The sequence below is a fragment of the Vigna umbellata genome, chromosome 8 (assembly GCF_029865625.1).
Source record: "Vigna umbellata cultivar VRB3 chromosome 8, Vumbellata_1.0, whole genome shotgun sequence".
Taxonomy (NCBI): domain Eukaryota; kingdom Viridiplantae; phylum Streptophyta; class Magnoliopsida; order Fabales; family Fabaceae; genus Vigna; species Vigna umbellata.
This window is the reverse complement of record NC_142172.1, coordinates 46813992-46830937: the sequence shown is the minus strand read 5'-3', so window position 1 is coordinate 46830937 and position 16946 is coordinate 46813992. Positions and strand designations below refer to the sequence as shown.

Sequence of the window (16946 nt, the reverse complement as noted above, 5' to 3'; positions counted from 1 at the left end):
TGTCTATGTAGATACAGTGTGTGTCTCCTGTGAGAGTGTGTATTAAATATATATAGACTTCTTTTCTCTTTGTTTTTACTTAATTTTCAGATAAGTGTTCTTTTCTCACTTAGGATAACAGCTGAATCACCAGAGAGAGAAAAACAAAACTATCTGTATAAGCATTTTCTACATCCTACGTTCTTAAAGAAAATTTGGAATTATTTTCCTTCCTCGAAATTTCATCTTCATAAAAAGAGTAAGGTATAATTGAATTTAATACTTTTTTTTTTTAATTTCATTTAATATAGTTTCTTTTATAATTAATACTATTTATGTTATTTTAATAATTATCTTAAATTTCATTTTTTTTTCATAGAATAATATAACGTTCTGAGTTGGCACCATATTTATCATGTTAACATGTAAATATTCTAAATTTTTAATCTGTACTTCATGAAATCATATATACTATTATATATGTTATGTTAAAAGTAAAAATAATTATCATTATACTAACAAATATTATTTTTATTCCATATAAGTAGTTTATTTTTAAAAATAAAATTTATTAATTATTTTTATTCAAACATTTTATATTTTAAAAATATATAAATATTAGAATAACACTTATCTCTAAAATTATAATAAAAAGTAATCATAGGAAATACATTACTACATTTTAAATAATTTGTAATATCATTAGTTTAATTAATAAATAAAGTTATAAATAATTGTTAAATTCTTAGATAATTATGGATGGATAGAGGTAATTAATAATAAAGTTATAAATAATTGTTAAATTAATAAATAAAGTTTAATTAATATTTGAATACGGCTGCATTTCAACATGATTCAAAAACAATCATTGTGTTTCTCTCCGTTTTTTCGTCTCTCTATTTTTTAATTGTGTAAAAAATATTGGACAATAAAAATAGAGAACGATCACTTGTATGTAAGCACAAATTTGAAAATTCCTATATTTTTATTTTCAATTTTCTTTTCAAATTGGGAGAAAGAGGTTTGTGAGTGTTGATTTCCCTGGGTGAATGATGAAAAGATGATGTTGAGTTATAAATTTGGGACTCTTATATTTGGGGGAAGAAACCCAAGCCTTAGAAAAAAGAAATAAAAGTTAAAAAATAATTTTTGAATTAAATAATTTTCTACGTGTCAAAATAAATACTAACTTGGATTATGGTTTGTTAAAAACAAAATACTAATACTATTAGTAATTGAACTTGATTTCATGAATTTTAAAAATACAAGAACATAACTAGCCAAATTTTAAAAGAAGAATTAAAATTAAAATCACTTAATAATTTATGGATAAAAAATATATTTATTCTTTATTTTAAATATAAATCAAAGTGTAACATTCAAATTAATAATTCATTATATAAAATAATTAGCAAAAACAAGCTAGAGCTACTTCAGAGTTCAATTAAGTGATGAACAATATTCTACATGCTTTGAACATTATAAAACACAAAAATTAAGCTAAAAAATTTTCTGATCAACTCATAATAAAACCTTATAATAACAACTAATATTTATCATTTTTATGGATAGCTTTGTGTATATTATTTTGTTTCTTTATCTCGTTGTTGGCCGCTATTTTAGTTTTGCTTTGTTAAGAAAATTTGTATAAAAGCTTTTGTAGTAATCAATTTCTATTGGTATTATTGCTGCAAGTCATAGTTGCTAGTCATTGTCTTAATTGGTTTATCACTTTGATTTGTTGACATGTTTGTGTTTCTTGTAGGTAACTTTCAACATTCGGCAACAAATTTTTTTATATTAATAATAATAATAATAATAATAATAATAAATAAATAAATAAATAGATTAGGAACTAAAAATTAATTTGAATCCTGTGCATTGAGTTGTCTACTAAGCTAATATATTTGGCCAATAAAGTAATGGCTATAAAAACTATACAACAAGTTGTTTTCAAACTGATTTTGTCCACCTATATATGTTAATAAGAAGTATATAATCTGATAATAGCTCTCTCATTATGAACAGAGACAGGAAATGTAGAAAATTCATTAACAAATAATTATTGTCTTTCAACAATAGCGTGTGCTCTTTTATTTTGTTTTGTCTCGAATGAACTCGTCCCACGAGGACTTTTAAATAAGTTCAAAAAGCACCATAAACTATAATAATAAGTTTATAAACTATAATAATAAATTTAATGTATTTTGAAATCTTTTGTATGGATTATGATTGAAAAAAATTACTGACCATTATTTTAAACTTGTCAAAGATTGACTGAAACTTGAATGGTGTGGTTCTGGTACTACATAACATCATAAGTTTCTTCGTAGGCATGCACGTGGGTGAGGACAGTCATAGGTATCCTTTGTCTTTCAACTTCTTGTCAACTATTGGACTTATGAGATGTCGTAGATCTTACACCTTTCAATCTGACATCGCTGTTTTCCCCAAACTTGGCTTTTCAACCAAATATTAGGTTTAGGCATCAACGTGATCTGTTTTTCTATTATTTCTCAACCATTCGATTTATCAAACACTTCTAGGTTGCCTTAAACTCGGCTCAGATTCAACCACAAATTAAGGTTAAAGATAAAACTCCGTTGATGTGGGAGTCAGTTTCAGTATATGATTTTTTATGAAAAAACAAAAATCCTAGTTCACCATCAGTGATATTTTATAAATATAACTCTTAAATTATAGTTTCATGTTATTATTGTTTATTAAAGTAGAACTAAAGTACAATAATCAAATTAATTATATATTATGTCAATTTTGATTAATATAAAAAGATGTATCATTTTATATTAGATAGTGCATTTGAGATTTGGTTGTTTTCCTTGTTTTCTTTACCTCATCTTGGGATCCACTTTTTTTTTGTATTTGTTAACAATGGTATATTATTACATTTTTATTCGTGCTATTTTAATTTTCAACATTGTATACTCTTGCGTGTTGCAATTTTGTTGTGATGATTTATTTTTATCTCTGGTTTATTCTAACTTCTAATTGAAATTAATGAATGAGAATGAGACGAGAAGAAAATGTAAGGATGTATATATGATACATCAATTGAAATAAAAAAAATTTCCGTAATTTAATTTTAATTGAGATTTAATTCTCAATATAAATATTTATAATAATTTTTTTTATTACTCATGTCTATATAAAAAACTAAACGTAAAAAATACTTTTAAATATAAAAATATTTTATTTATTTAACAAAAAATACAACCTATTGCAACTTTCCAAATTTGTTAAGATGTTGAAAATCTTTTTTTTTTATTAATTAACGGGTAGTTTAGTTTTGCTTTTATATGTTTATTATGAATTAAAAGTAAGTTTTAATATCATTCTTGTGTATATTAGCATGAACTGTTCTATTAAGTCTTAGAATAAAGAAATAGGAAAAAAAATGTTATACAGATCAATAGAATTTTCAAGTTTATCATGTGTGCACTGGTGAAAATTGATTTTGGTTAGGCCCTTCCTCACAGATGAGTGAATACAAAAATTTAAAATAGTCCGGAAATCCACATTTTCTTTTTTAATTTTACCTTTATTAATCACCTCTCTAAATTTATTTAATTATTTATAGTAATAAACTATTTATATAATGAAATAATTATACACTTTTTTTGCTTTTATAATTATTTTTAATAAAATTTATTTTATAGTCTAATAAAAAAATTTCTACGATAAAAAAATAGACACACACAAGTAATACATTTGTTTTTATTAATTTACATAATAATTTAAAAACAAAAATTAATCATATATATATATATATATATATATATATATATATATATTAATGTGACTTTGTTGTGGAAAACTCAATGTTAATTTAGACCGATAACCACAGGAGAAGAATTTATATACACTGCATTATTGATATTATTTTTACTAAGTTACTGATTTTAATATATTAAAAAAAATTATATGTTTTAAAATATTAAAATTAGTATATATCAGTGATTGAAAAGGACAACATTAAAAATCAAACAGAAAACCAAATTCTTGAGTATGTGTATATTTGTCAATGATGATCTTACATTCCCAATTTGTAGAGTCACACAACACCCCCAACTTGTCTTTCACACCAAAAGACTAAAATAGAGCATCCCTACTAAAGAATAAATGAAAAATTTAGTTTTTTTTTATTAATTATATGCTTCAATATATTTTTAATTTCACTATTTTACATGTTATTCTCCTGTTTTAAAATACATATGCTTAACTCCATCATTTTCGTGCAAATTTAAATTTTATCTACTTTTATTTCATATATTTAACTGACATAAAATTTGATGGAAATTTAAACGAATATTATATATATATATATATATATATATATATATATATATATATATATATATATATATATATATATATATATATATATATATATATATATATATATATATATATTGTGAGAACTTATAAATTAATTAAAAATGTTATAAATGAAACACGAGAATATTTTATTATTAAAAGAGAAAAAGTAAAAATAATTCTTATTAAAATCAAATTATTTTTATAATTTTTCTGTCTGTCTAAAACATTTTTCTTTTATCTTTCTTTAATATTTTGATTTATTTTTTGGAAATCTAAACATACTCTAAGTTCTTATCTCTAACCGATTATATTATTATAATAATTAAAATAAGTTAGTGTTCCTTTGATTAACATAAAAATGTTAAAAAAACTTTGCTCAGTTTAAATTTTAGTAAATATATAGGAAAGGCGATTTATTTGAAAGGTTCAACTGTTAAAGTATGTTTCATCTAGAAACAGTGTGAAAACTATACTATAATGGTAGTTGAATGGGCAAAAAAAGTCAATAATTTTGATACGTATCTTAATGGAATATATAAAGTATATATGGCCACATATAGATACAGATTTCACTTCAGCAACTTTATCTGAATACTTTTCAACATAAAAACTTTATCCATTTTTTAATGCTTTCCAAATTGTTACGTTTTCTATTTTTAGGATAGATGGTTCGATTTTTAAACTATGGAAAACCAAAAATTATATTTTGTTTTGGTAGGTTATAAATTTTTATTCAACTGGACTGTATCTATGCTTTCTTTGTAAGGCCTGTAAAATTAATAAAATGGCCTTTGGTCTTATGTGGGGCAGTCAGGCCCATCAGATTAGGCATATGACCTTAGTAGGAGTATTTCTTCTAAGTCGTTCCACTCTGCCAACTTTTTTCTTCTCTCTCTAAAAACTCATCTTTTAAATATTGCTCTGCCTTCTTTCTAAAATACCATCATGTTGAACCGTTCAATTTTTGAATAGGTGGTCAAACGTTCACCGCGTCAAGGGCTCCGTAATGGACCGAACGGGTTCATGTTCCAGTAAGTCACTTTCTCCTTTTCTCCACTGTTTCTATAGCACCTAGGACATTGCTATTTTACTGAATGCATGTCACTGTAAGTGTTCTACTTCAAATTTGTGGTAATTTCTAGACTAAAAAGCTAATTCTTTCACGTGATTTATAGGGTGTCTTTGAATATTGTTGTGAGGAGCACTATTTAGATTATCCCTGTCAAGTAAACTGTGAAGTTTTCCAGGTAAGGGGAGCTAATTATTTTTGTGTGAATTTATTTTATACAAATATATCCAGGCTCAATGTTGAACTGGTGTGTTCTTGTGAAGCTGTTCTACGATGTTAATTTTTATTGGATAATTATAACTGAGACTATGGAATTGTGCTTAAATAATTTATACTTTGGTGTTGAACTGGTACATGTGGCAATTATGTTTGTAAGTTTCTATGTTGAAATTAATTTGTTTTGGTTGAAATTGTTCTGGAGGGATTGGGAGTAAGGGTTTTGTGATAGCATGTATATGGGCAGGTTACTGTGAGGGGAAGGGTGATATATATAATTGGGTATTTGATGTCTAGAACACTGTAGGACAATTTTAATAACTTACATAATTAAATCATAACTTGTTAAAAGCCTTACTTTGTTGGTAGGATAGAGGGGACTTAAAAACCTGAGTTGGCACATACCTGATCATAGAGCAGTCCTAGCCTGGTCCAGTACGTTGCGACTAGTCACCTGTGCTAGCGCCGAAAGTGAGTCTGATGCGTTCAGACATCTGAACCCTCTCCGATGACCAATTGGGAGAAAGTAAGATCTCTACTATGATGAAAATTAGACAAGTAATTTACCAAATAAGAATCATAATATATATATATATATATATATATATATATATATATATATATATATATATATATATATTAAATGTATGTATATTATTAAATGTTATGAAAATATAAGTTAGGAAAGCATTCTATATATATATATATATATATATATATATATATATATATATATATATATATATATATATATATATATAATATAGTATTTTTAGGATTTCTAAATTTAAGTTGGTGTTATTTTGAAATACTCTAAACTGTTTAAGTTTTAAGTTCTGTCCTTTTGTGGATGAATGTAATATCAGTTACTGAACTACTATTCTACTCTCACTATTCTCTTTATTGAAATATTAAATTATATAATTATAATTATTATATATTTGGATGCCACATTCTTTCTCATTCATGGATCAGGTAATATAACACGCAACATATTTACTGTTTGGTACAGAATTTGCCTTTATTCCTTTATTGTTTAGAAAACAAACATCTATTCATGTAGGTCAGATACTATCCTCTTTTTTTTCTTCTATTTTTGAGATATTAATGTTTTGATTTTATATATTAAGGAGTATAGTTAGGATTAATTATATATTTGAAATATTATTTACTTTGAAATTTTGTCTTTAAAATATGTTTTGAAAAATAAAAGAAAAAAACATTTAAATTTAAATTTTTAAGTGATACGAAATTATTAAATATGGTATAAACATAAATTTCCTCACCCAACTCAGATAAATAATTAATTCAAAGCAATTCATCAATTATTATTTTCCTAATACATCATAAGGGGAAAAAATGATTTTATTTTTTATCTTTTGCAAAAATCTTATTATATCAGAAATATTAACGTTATTGTTGAAAATGATATTAATGGACTCGGAAAAACTTAGGATAAAAAGGACTAATTGAAAACTAAAAAGTTTCTTAAAAGTTGATTTAGATGCTTATAAAATCTGAATGATGATTTCTTTATAGATGTAAAATGATACTTATATCTTTTAAAACAATTTACTTTTAAGTGATTACGATTTTTTTATTCTTAATTCTTTCTCAACCTTAACAGTTTCTAGTTAAACATTTCATAAAAACTACAGACAATGGTGTAACGATTAAAATAAGTGACGTAACGTTATACAGAAGACTTTCGTCAGAAGAAATAATTTAATATTAAAGGAGATGGTATAGGTGAAGTTTTATCATCAAAGGTATAATAGTTTGATGAATAATGATAAATTGATCCCTATTTATATTTATTGATATTTTATAAGTCAAATATTTATAATTTTTTTCTTATATTTTAAAAAAGTAAAAATTTAAAAAATATTGTCAAATAAATATAAAAAAGTATGCGTTAATATATATATATATATATATATATATATATATATATATATATATATATATATATATATATATATATATATATATTATATTTTGACTGCCATAAAAAGCACGGTAGATAAATGAAATAAACTCTTGTTAAATAAATCATTTTAAAAAGTATTACGAAGTAACTACTTTGCCAACTACACTCATAATTATTGTTTTAAAATGATTAAAAAATTACAATTATCGAGAGTTTGATGTTTTATCAAACTAATAATTACATTAATATATACTATTTGGACATCACAGTATTAGCAAAGAAGAATTATTCAAATAAGGTTAGAAAAATTATGGAAAATTTATACTAAGGTTAGAGCCTATCACGTGCATTACTCAAGATCTCATAGCGATTAGTCTAACTACAGAATATTTAAACGTTAATAGAAAAATAACAAGAATGACATAGTGGTCAAAATTTAGATAATGTAGATTAACTCATTCTAATTTAGTTGTATGTGAAATGTAAAATAATAAATCTTTGAAAGTTAAATAATTAAAATTTCAAACTTTATATATATATATATATATTATGTGTGTGTGAAGTAAATCTCTCATTTAAAAAAATCGTGATACAAGGTCAATTGGCGATAACAACAAAGATGTTTATAAAAGTATTTAAATTTTTAAAACATTGCATACTTGTCAAATGGGAGATCACATTCCAAGAACTTCACGTGCTCTTCACTATTTTAACTTTTCATTGATTATAAGCAACACTCTAATCCAATAAATCTTCTCCTTTTGACTTTATAAGTCAGACAATTAACCCTTCTTATTGCTAAGTCAGGAAATTTTTTGGGCTATGTGTATAATAATCGTATTGGACTTTCAATCTACCATCTAATATATTCAATAATTCATTTAGTGCTAACTAATGTTAATTGCAAAATTAACAACTAAACCAAAATAAATATTTGTACATAACAAGAAACAAATTTCGCTTCCACCAAGAAAAATTGAAGAAGTTGCTAAAAATTTGTTTTTCTTTTTCCCTCTACAAATGCATATCATTTTACATTTTAACTCTTAAAAATACTTTTATTTTCATATATTATGTTGAATTTATAAAAGAGAAGTTTATTGAAGAGATGCAATACCAATAACATTTGGATTAAATCAAATAAGAGATTGACAACATTCTCTACTCAAAACTTTAATGTTTTGAGTTAAAGGATCTTCACCACACTCTCTCATTTATATCCAATGTAAGATTGACTCAAATTTAAAATTTTAACACATCATACTTAAATATGAGAAAATACATAACTATATTAAATTTTATTAAAAAATATAATATAAATTTTTCAGACTTTGTTTTTCTTTCTTAAGTATAAAAGTAATTTCTTTTTAAAACATCTAGATGGATTTTACGTCAATAACATATAAGTCGAATTCACATATAAATTTATAAATCTTAATCCGTATATAATGTTGAATGTTTTTAATTTTATTTCCAGTTGGATTCTCAACATATTTAGTATACAAATTTTCTTTCCATGAAAATATTTTGTTGCATAAATAAGAAGTTTCCTTTTAGATTGGAGATTATGAGTGTAGTGTAGTCAAGAAAGGCAGCTCCAGTGGGTGGTCAAAGAATCGATGGTGGATAAGCTCTCACAGGTTTCAATGTTCACACGCAAACATGGTCCCATGTTATAGTTTCTAACCTATCTGATGCATAGAAATGGACAAACCGACAAACTATGAAAAAGGGTTTTCTATTTCATTACCAAAAATTGTTCTTGCTATATTTTTTTCAACAGTGTCCTTTTACATTTTATTGTTTATGTGAGGAATAAGATGGGCTCATTCAAATGATCACGTAAAATAGGAAAATTACGATTCTAGATGAAAGAAATACGATGCCACAACACATGTCACTGGATAGAGACACACTCATAAACAACACAGGCTACATTCAAATATAAGTTAAATTAGTCTTGATTTTTTAAAATTCATCTGGAATTTTCAATTTTTTTCAATGTTTTTTATAATGAATATATCAATTTGGTTATCTCACTTTTGAATACAAATATCTTATCAAATTATTACATAAATTTATACATATAAAAAATAGAAATTTTAATTTTAATACTGATTAATTTTAAAGGTATGAAATTTTATTTAACCTTTCGATAATAAACTAGTCAAAATGTGGAAGGAATTAGTTGTTGTCATTGATTAAAGACTAATTATTAAGTAATGAAATTCAAAGTCCTTTATTTATTTTGAGTGGTCCCGTCCCACTTGACCAACGAGTTACCAGCAGGTTTCCTGGAAGTCAACTTTTGCATATGGGAATATCCAAAATGGGAGGAAGAAATCAGCCATCACCAATTGAACAGCTTATTCTATTTCTTCACCTTTAGTTGCTGTCTTCAATCCTTTTATAAGTTTTTGTAACTTTAAATAAAAAATATTTATATTTATTAGAAATCTTACATAAACTAAAATAAAGTTAATTTAAAATAATAAAAAAATAGTACAAATTTCATTTTATAAACTTATTATCAATCTTATTACAAAATTAACTTTCTAGGATTGAATTACTTTTAAAATTTAGCTCTTATCGATATTTCAAAAAAAGAAATTCAAACATAGTTTAAACATGATTGGATCAAATCTTTAAATGTAGTTTTAAGGATTTCAGTTCACACTTCCAATGTCTAAGGCAAAAATGAAAAGGAAATACTTTTTGTACACATAATTTCTTTCTAAAGAATTTCAATTCTTAGTTAAGCAATGATGTCAAATTCACAGAATATATTTTGTATACCTCTATTTAATATTGTAAAATTTAGAGTCCCATTTAGATTTTTAATAAAATAAAATAAAATTGAAAAAAAAATGAATGGCTAATTTAGTTACTATGAGTAAGTTAGCTTTTATTCGACTATGATAAACTCAATAACTCGATAAACTAATTTTTAAGAATAATAGAAGTGGAGCCACCAACTCTCTAAATAAGAACACATTACTTTGTTTGACAAAAGGACGAAGATTGATATATAGTTAAGAAAATTGTGTCATGTGCTCACAAATCTTATTCCATATATTACTTTCACACCTCTCACCAAACAATGAGATTTGCATAGGAGCACCTGCAGGAAAGTCACAAGATGAAACTCATGTTTAGTCTTACTAACCAAAAGAAAATTGGTATCAGTTTTTTATAAAATAAAAAATGGCTCTACGTAGTGCAGAAATCTAACATACAGTTTTCTTGACTTTAAGTCTCATTCATGGTTAGAGTGAGCTTAAGCACCAGCAACAGTGAAGACAGTGACGTCCAACCCTATTTACATGCTTTAAAGTCGTACTTGCATTTGAACTCAAGGAATGGAGGAAGAGTCAAGTTTCACTTTGAGAAACCATGTAAGGAAGGATTTTTTAAAATAGTAACTGTAAAAGTCAACAATATGACTTGTAACAGCAATGATGTATCTAATTGGAACTGTAACGCCTAGATTAATTATTTTCAAGGATTTAAAAGCAAAGATATGTATTTCTAACCAGGCTCAAAATAATTCTCTTATTTTAATAATTTTCATTATCAATTTTTCATCAGTTTGAAAGCTAAAACAAAAGTATCTAAAACTTTTGAAAACATTTAAGTGTTTTTGTTTCATTTTTTTCACGAAAAGAATCGAACATCTTTAAAAAAAAGGTTTACTGTTTGCATATGCTTTTGAAAAAAAAAAAACAATGTCTATTTATTTTAATTAGGTTTTTGCGTAATTTAAAAAATACTTCATGTGATTGTAACTGAAAAATAAGATTTATGCAAAAGGAATGCTTTTCAAAAGCATGGTAGAGCAATGTTGGTGGTGTAATGGCTGGAAGGAAGTGTTGTGATGAACGCGTGGTCTTGTGAATCTGAGGATAGCTATAACACCACAAACAAGGGGGATTGTGACAATTATCTAAATAAGGAAACAAACTAGGAAATCCAGAATCTATGAAACTATAATCTAGCAGTTGTCGCAAACTAACAAGAACAAGAACTAGGTCTCTAATGTGGCTTCTGCATTGTAATTTCCCGTTAAAAACAGAAACGGTAGAAATCAGTAACGATCGAGTGATGGACGAGAGCCCCTGCTTGGGCGGTCATATGGACCAGGTCTACCCCTATAACTCCTTCCTTCATCTCGACCAGCTATTCCACTTCCATACCTATCAGCGCCGCCTCGTGGACCACTGTATCGGTCATACCCTCTTTCCTTGCCATAACCATTTTGTGGGTAATGATCCGAGCCACTGCCATATCGATCGCTTGCAAAACGATCTCCACTGCTTGGGTACCTGCGCAATCTCCTTTTAATAAACACGATCACACATACATAGCAGGAGCACTGCTCCACTTAACGGCAAACCAGATCAAATCTTTAATTACTTGCCATAATTAAACCAAGAAAAACAAATGGTTCCAATAGATTAATTCTGCAACCACCACAAACCATTATGTATACCTGTCACTAGTATAGCGATCACGGCTGCCATATTTGTAGTCACGGTTGTCAAAACGATCCCTGTCTCCATAGCGTCCTCCATCATAACGGTCATCCACATATCGATCACGTTCACCACCAAGGCGATCCCCATGTCCACCAGCACCTCCAAACCTTGGATGGGAAGAAAATGAACCCCCACCACCACGACCACGACCACCTCCTGCCAAAGGACAATCTCGGGCCCAGTGTCCTGGACGCCCACATTTGAAGCAGTCATCTTGTCCTATCCTATCTCCAGCCCCATAGCTTCCCCTACCACCCGATGAGTAGCTGCCTCTGTAACCTTGGTCTATATCATCACCCCCCATCTTAGGCTGCGCCTTGTTGACAGAGATGATGCGATCACCAATTTCCCGTCCATGCATTTCCTTGATTGCATCCTCCATTCCCCTACGGTCTGCAAATGTGATAAACCCAAATCCACGTGGACGGCCTGTATCCCTTTCCATCATGATCTACATGAAGCATCGCTTGAGAACCTCATGCTAAGTACTAGTAATTCACACTTAATGCTAACGATATCAATGCTTCTTTTTATGCAAATTACCACTGTATAGTCATTATTGTAAGACTCGCATACAGGTAGTAAGAACAACATACAGAACACCTCTAATAACAAGGAATAGTTAACTAAACCAGTACAGGTAGTAAGAACAACATACAGAACACCTCTAATAACAAGGAATAGTTAACTAAACCAGTACAAGTGAATAAGAAACACCAAGTTATCGTAGTAAAAGAAAGTGCAGCAATATAAAACTACTCCACCATTAAAATTAAATTAATTCGAAAACCAGTAAATTAGAATCACATCATACAAAAAAAGATGAGTGATAAAAAGGAAAAAACAGACAGATAGAAAAGCCAAAGGTAGTAAAAGCAGCTCGTATGTAACAAAAAGTACAATAAAAATCACACCATGGCCATCATATGGGAAACTCTCCACCCACCAAAAAAGCCAAACAAAAAAGCCCTCTTTCCAAACTGCTTAGAAAAATTGGATGCCTAAAACAAACTGTAATAGAAAATTATTGCTTGTTCACAATAAAAAAAAAATTAAGTATAAAGTTTTTGTAAGATTTCAATTACAAAAAAGCTGCAGACTATTTGATCACAGCGTTGATCACCCAATTTCTAATGGACACTCAAGAATGCCATTCATTAATGTTGCCTGAAATGTTTTTTTTTTCTAAATTGTGTTTCAGCCAACACCCCATCTCTGAAAATAATCTCAGACATTTTACAGGGTGATCTAAATTCAACAAGACTTATAAACCATCCACTAAATTACCCCTCCCTTACCATCGAAATTAAAATTGATAAAAACACAATTACAGTATAATGTATTACACCAAATTGCTGATAGTCAATAAAATTATGCTTACATAAACATAATCCAAAATATTTTAAATGGTCATTCAGCTCCAACAAAGTGTTACATGTTGGTTTTAGTACTTATTTACCAGATGCAAACAACATTAAATTAAAAAGAAAAACTTGTAACCAGACAACTTACTTCTCTGTTACAATGATTAAGCTTTCATATAGCTAAGCCTTTAAGAGGAATCCCAAGCCCATATTTGACAACAAACACTTCCACATTCTGAGATAGAATTTCAGCATGTTCCATAGTGATTCATGACTCCAAGATAGACCTTTAAATATTTAATCCCTCAAACATATTCTTATCGTCTGACTTATTTGAAAAAAAGGCACTGTATTATATGATACTATTATTTTCTGACCCAGAAGAACTAACATTACAACATCTACCCACAAATGAATGGTATGCCATCAAATCCAACTGTAGCTTTCACTTCAGCAGTCAACAGATTTTCTCACAACTTCAATTTTACGATGAGTTTCACATTTGGTATCTCTTCAAAACAAAAATACTCAGCCAGCAAATATTTTCCATAATTCTGAAAGACAAAAAGCAGGACACAGGCATTCACAGCATTCCTTTTGAAGATCATGCTTTCACTTTTTTTGAAAGAGTTCATCTACCTCCTGTGATTTATTCGCCTCACCAGATGCAAGAAATCAATCTTATGCAGCAACAACAATACTCAGCAACATAGAAGATGAATGCATAATATTTACTGTACTGCAATTAAATGCCTATCACTCTAGGTAATTCTGCTGTCACTTAACTGACAATATCCAACACACCAGCATTTTAGCGGAAAACCATTCCTATGCAGATGAGGATTCTTTATGTAAGAGTACACTGACAAAAGCAGAACCATTCAAACCAAAGAAAACATCTCCAACCAATGAACTCTATCCAAGTAAGGAAATATTGACTAAATCCAAGATATTCAATCATTTGACCTTCGATACAGTTAGCAATAAGAGGTTGATCAACTGGTGAGATACAGGATGTCATAAAAAAGGAGGAACCCAATCTCTGAGCAGCAACTGTCTATAGTCTCAATGCTTCGGATTGAAAATATTGAGCTCTGCAGCACCAAAGCACTCACAGGACCCGTAATGATGCAGAATGTGTTGGTGTTGTAGAGACAAACTCACACGGTTTGGATATTTATGAGAATATATATTTGTTAGAAGGGCGACGACATCAGCAAAACACAAAGCAATGTCCAAACACCAGAGCTTTACATTGCTATGAGAAACTAATGAAAACTGCCAAAGGTGCTGCAACGTTGGACTGCTCAACTGAAGCAAGCACATACAAATTCTTGAACTCCCTTTAACTAATGAAAACTGCCAAAGGTGCAGCAACATTGGACTGCTCAACTGAAGCAAACACATACAAATTCTTGAACTCACTTTAACCGGTCTACTGAGCACCACAAATCACAGCTCTTTGAAACGGTTCTATCTATACTTCGAATGGAACAGTATATTAGTTAGTGGGGTAATTTTCATTTCCATTAAAAACAGTATATTACTCTCTTCCCCAGGAACTGCGTGTATGTGAATCTTTCCACATTTCAGGACCACTAGAAATGCCACCTTGACCTTACCAAATGCATTGTCAGTTCATAAGATGGCACATCTGTTGCCCATGCCTCTACAACTAAAGAAACGGGTATAAGCAGTGTTCACAACATATCAATATATCAAAGGATAAAAATTTCAAAAAGCATAATGTGAGAAAGCAGTCTTTAACGCCTGTTTCTAATTTCCTGTAATTATCTTGGACAACAATTGATCAAGATCCAGAAGAAAAAGAAGGAATACCCAGCATAAGTTTGTTATATATCCCACTGGTAACAATTGCCATCACAAGATAGATTTGCAACTAGAAAAGGAAGGAAGCCACAGTACAGATGCAGCATGGTTTTCTATGTGAACTTTGAATTTGGACAGAAAAAATTCTTTACCCAAAAGAATTAAATGCAACTCAACTAAACAAGTGTCACAAACTGCTCAGTTCATTAGTCATGCAACAAGGCATAGATCTGTGAGCCGCACAAAAAACAAGTATTAAAACAAAAAATAGCATACTCCAACACGCATGTTATGGTATTAACTTTGTCGAAATGTCACTTGCCAGCCCAATTATAAAGCAAAACACCCATTCCAAATTACAATGCTTTTACTAACAAATCATAAGCACATCAAAGACAAACGAATAGCAGACAGCTCAGACTGTTATTTGATCAACGACCTTCCTTGCACCAAATTACAATATCCAAACCACAATAATCTCCAGGTCAAGTTCTACAGTTACCACAAAATATCATTTTATCAGAAAATTGAAAATGAACTTCAGCCATGAAGAAATCATTCTGGTAAAACATCTTTTAAAAAATCCAACCACAGCATCTTAAAGATCACGATATTCAAAACCAGCATTTCAAAAAGACAAAAAAACAAAAAAAAAGTACAGAATCCTATCATAAAACTTCAACCCTAAAGCACTATAAAAAAAATAAAAAAATAAGATTCCTACGCAATAACTCGGCCAAAACCAGACCCTGCAATCGCCCCTATCCTAAACTAGAAACCACAACGGCACTGAACAGGTGCACTTCGTGAATCACAATAGTCTCACCCAAAAATTATCATTACTACTGTTTTATAACGATATGCACGTTTAGATTAAATTAAAACGTTACTTTTATCAAAAAAATAAATAAATAAAAAAGCTTCTTTCCACTATTAATTTCTGAAAGAGCATGCCGAACATGATTGAAACGAGAATAAACAAGATCCCCTTTCCATAGTAGTGAAATAGTTTAATTTAAAAATACAGAACATTGGTCCGGAAAATCGATAGCGAAGAAGAGGGATACCTGGCATTCGATAATTTTGCCGTAACGAGAAAAGGCATGCTCGAGTTGACGCTCAGTGACGTCCCAAGATAAACCACCCACAAATATTCGATTATCCTCCTTCGCAGCCATCACCCACTCCAAATCTCGCTAAATCCTGAACCGCACAAAATCAAATGCCGACAGTTTAAAAATCAATTAAAAAAAAAAACACAGGGCAACGAAATCTTCTGCAAGTACAACTTTGAGATACTTACACGAGAGTAACTGATGAATTGAAAAGAAAAAAGAAAACGGAGAGAATTTCGGTGTTTTGAAGGAAACCCTCGAAGTTGAACTCCACGATAACGCTCTCACTTACGAGAGCGAAGTAAAACTCTTTTATTTTGAGCGTTAAGGCCGTGTTTGTTTAAAGGAGTATCTCACGTTTGGAGAATAAATGCTGTTTGTGAACATATTTTTTAGAATTCAAATGATAAAATAAAAATTTATAAAAATATTTATTGATAATATTTTCGGATTATCTTTTAAAATAGGGTTAAATATGTTTTTAGTCCCTAAACTATTGGTCGTTTCTGGTTTTCGTCCCTCTTTCAAAGTAAGGTACAATTTGGTCCTCATTTTTTTCGAAACGTTCGT

At 28.8% G+C, this 16946-nt stretch overlaps 1 protein-coding gene across 2 annotated transcripts; it reads right to left on the bottom strand.

Annotated features, from left to right (window-relative positions):
- Positions 1-11420: 11420 nt before the first annotated feature.
- ATRZ-1C (RNA-binding (RRM/RBD/RNP motifs) family protein with retrovirus zinc finger-like domain-containing protein) lies at positions 11421-16719 on the bottom strand. 2 transcript variants are annotated; one of them, XM_047319858.2, is made up of 4 exons: positions 16565-16719; positions 16329-16464; positions 12022-12518; positions 11421-11854 (listed from the first exon to the last, which is right to left on the bottom strand). In XM_047319858.2, exons 2-4 carry the CDS (start codon positions 16437-16439, stop codon positions 11617-11619), a joined length of 846 nt encoding a protein of 281 aa, XP_047175814.1. In that variant the 5' UTR covers positions 16440-16464; positions 16565-16719; the 3' UTR covers positions 11421-11616. The 2 variants fall into 2 exon arrangements, with proteins under 2 accessions (XP_047175814.1, XP_087952834.1); XM_088096708.1 differs by lacking the exon at positions 16565-16719 and adding an exon at positions 13580-15106.
- Between the last annotated feature and the right edge of the window lie 227 nt (positions 16720-16946).

Bases quoted from the DNA above. Each gene is read 5' to 3' on its own strand.
- ATRZ-1C (XM_047319858.2), bottom strand. From the start codon at position 16,439: ATGGCTGCGAAGGAGGATAATCGAATATTTGTGGGTGGTTTATCTTGG. The intron at 12,519-16,328 runs GTATCCCTCTTC...TGCTTCATGTAG, and splicing joins GCAAAATTATCGAATGCCAG to ATCATGATGGAAAGGGATAC. The intron at 11,855-12,021 runs GTATACATAATG...GAGATTGCGCAG, and splicing joins GATCGCTATACTAGTGACAG to GTACCCAAGCAGTGGAGATC.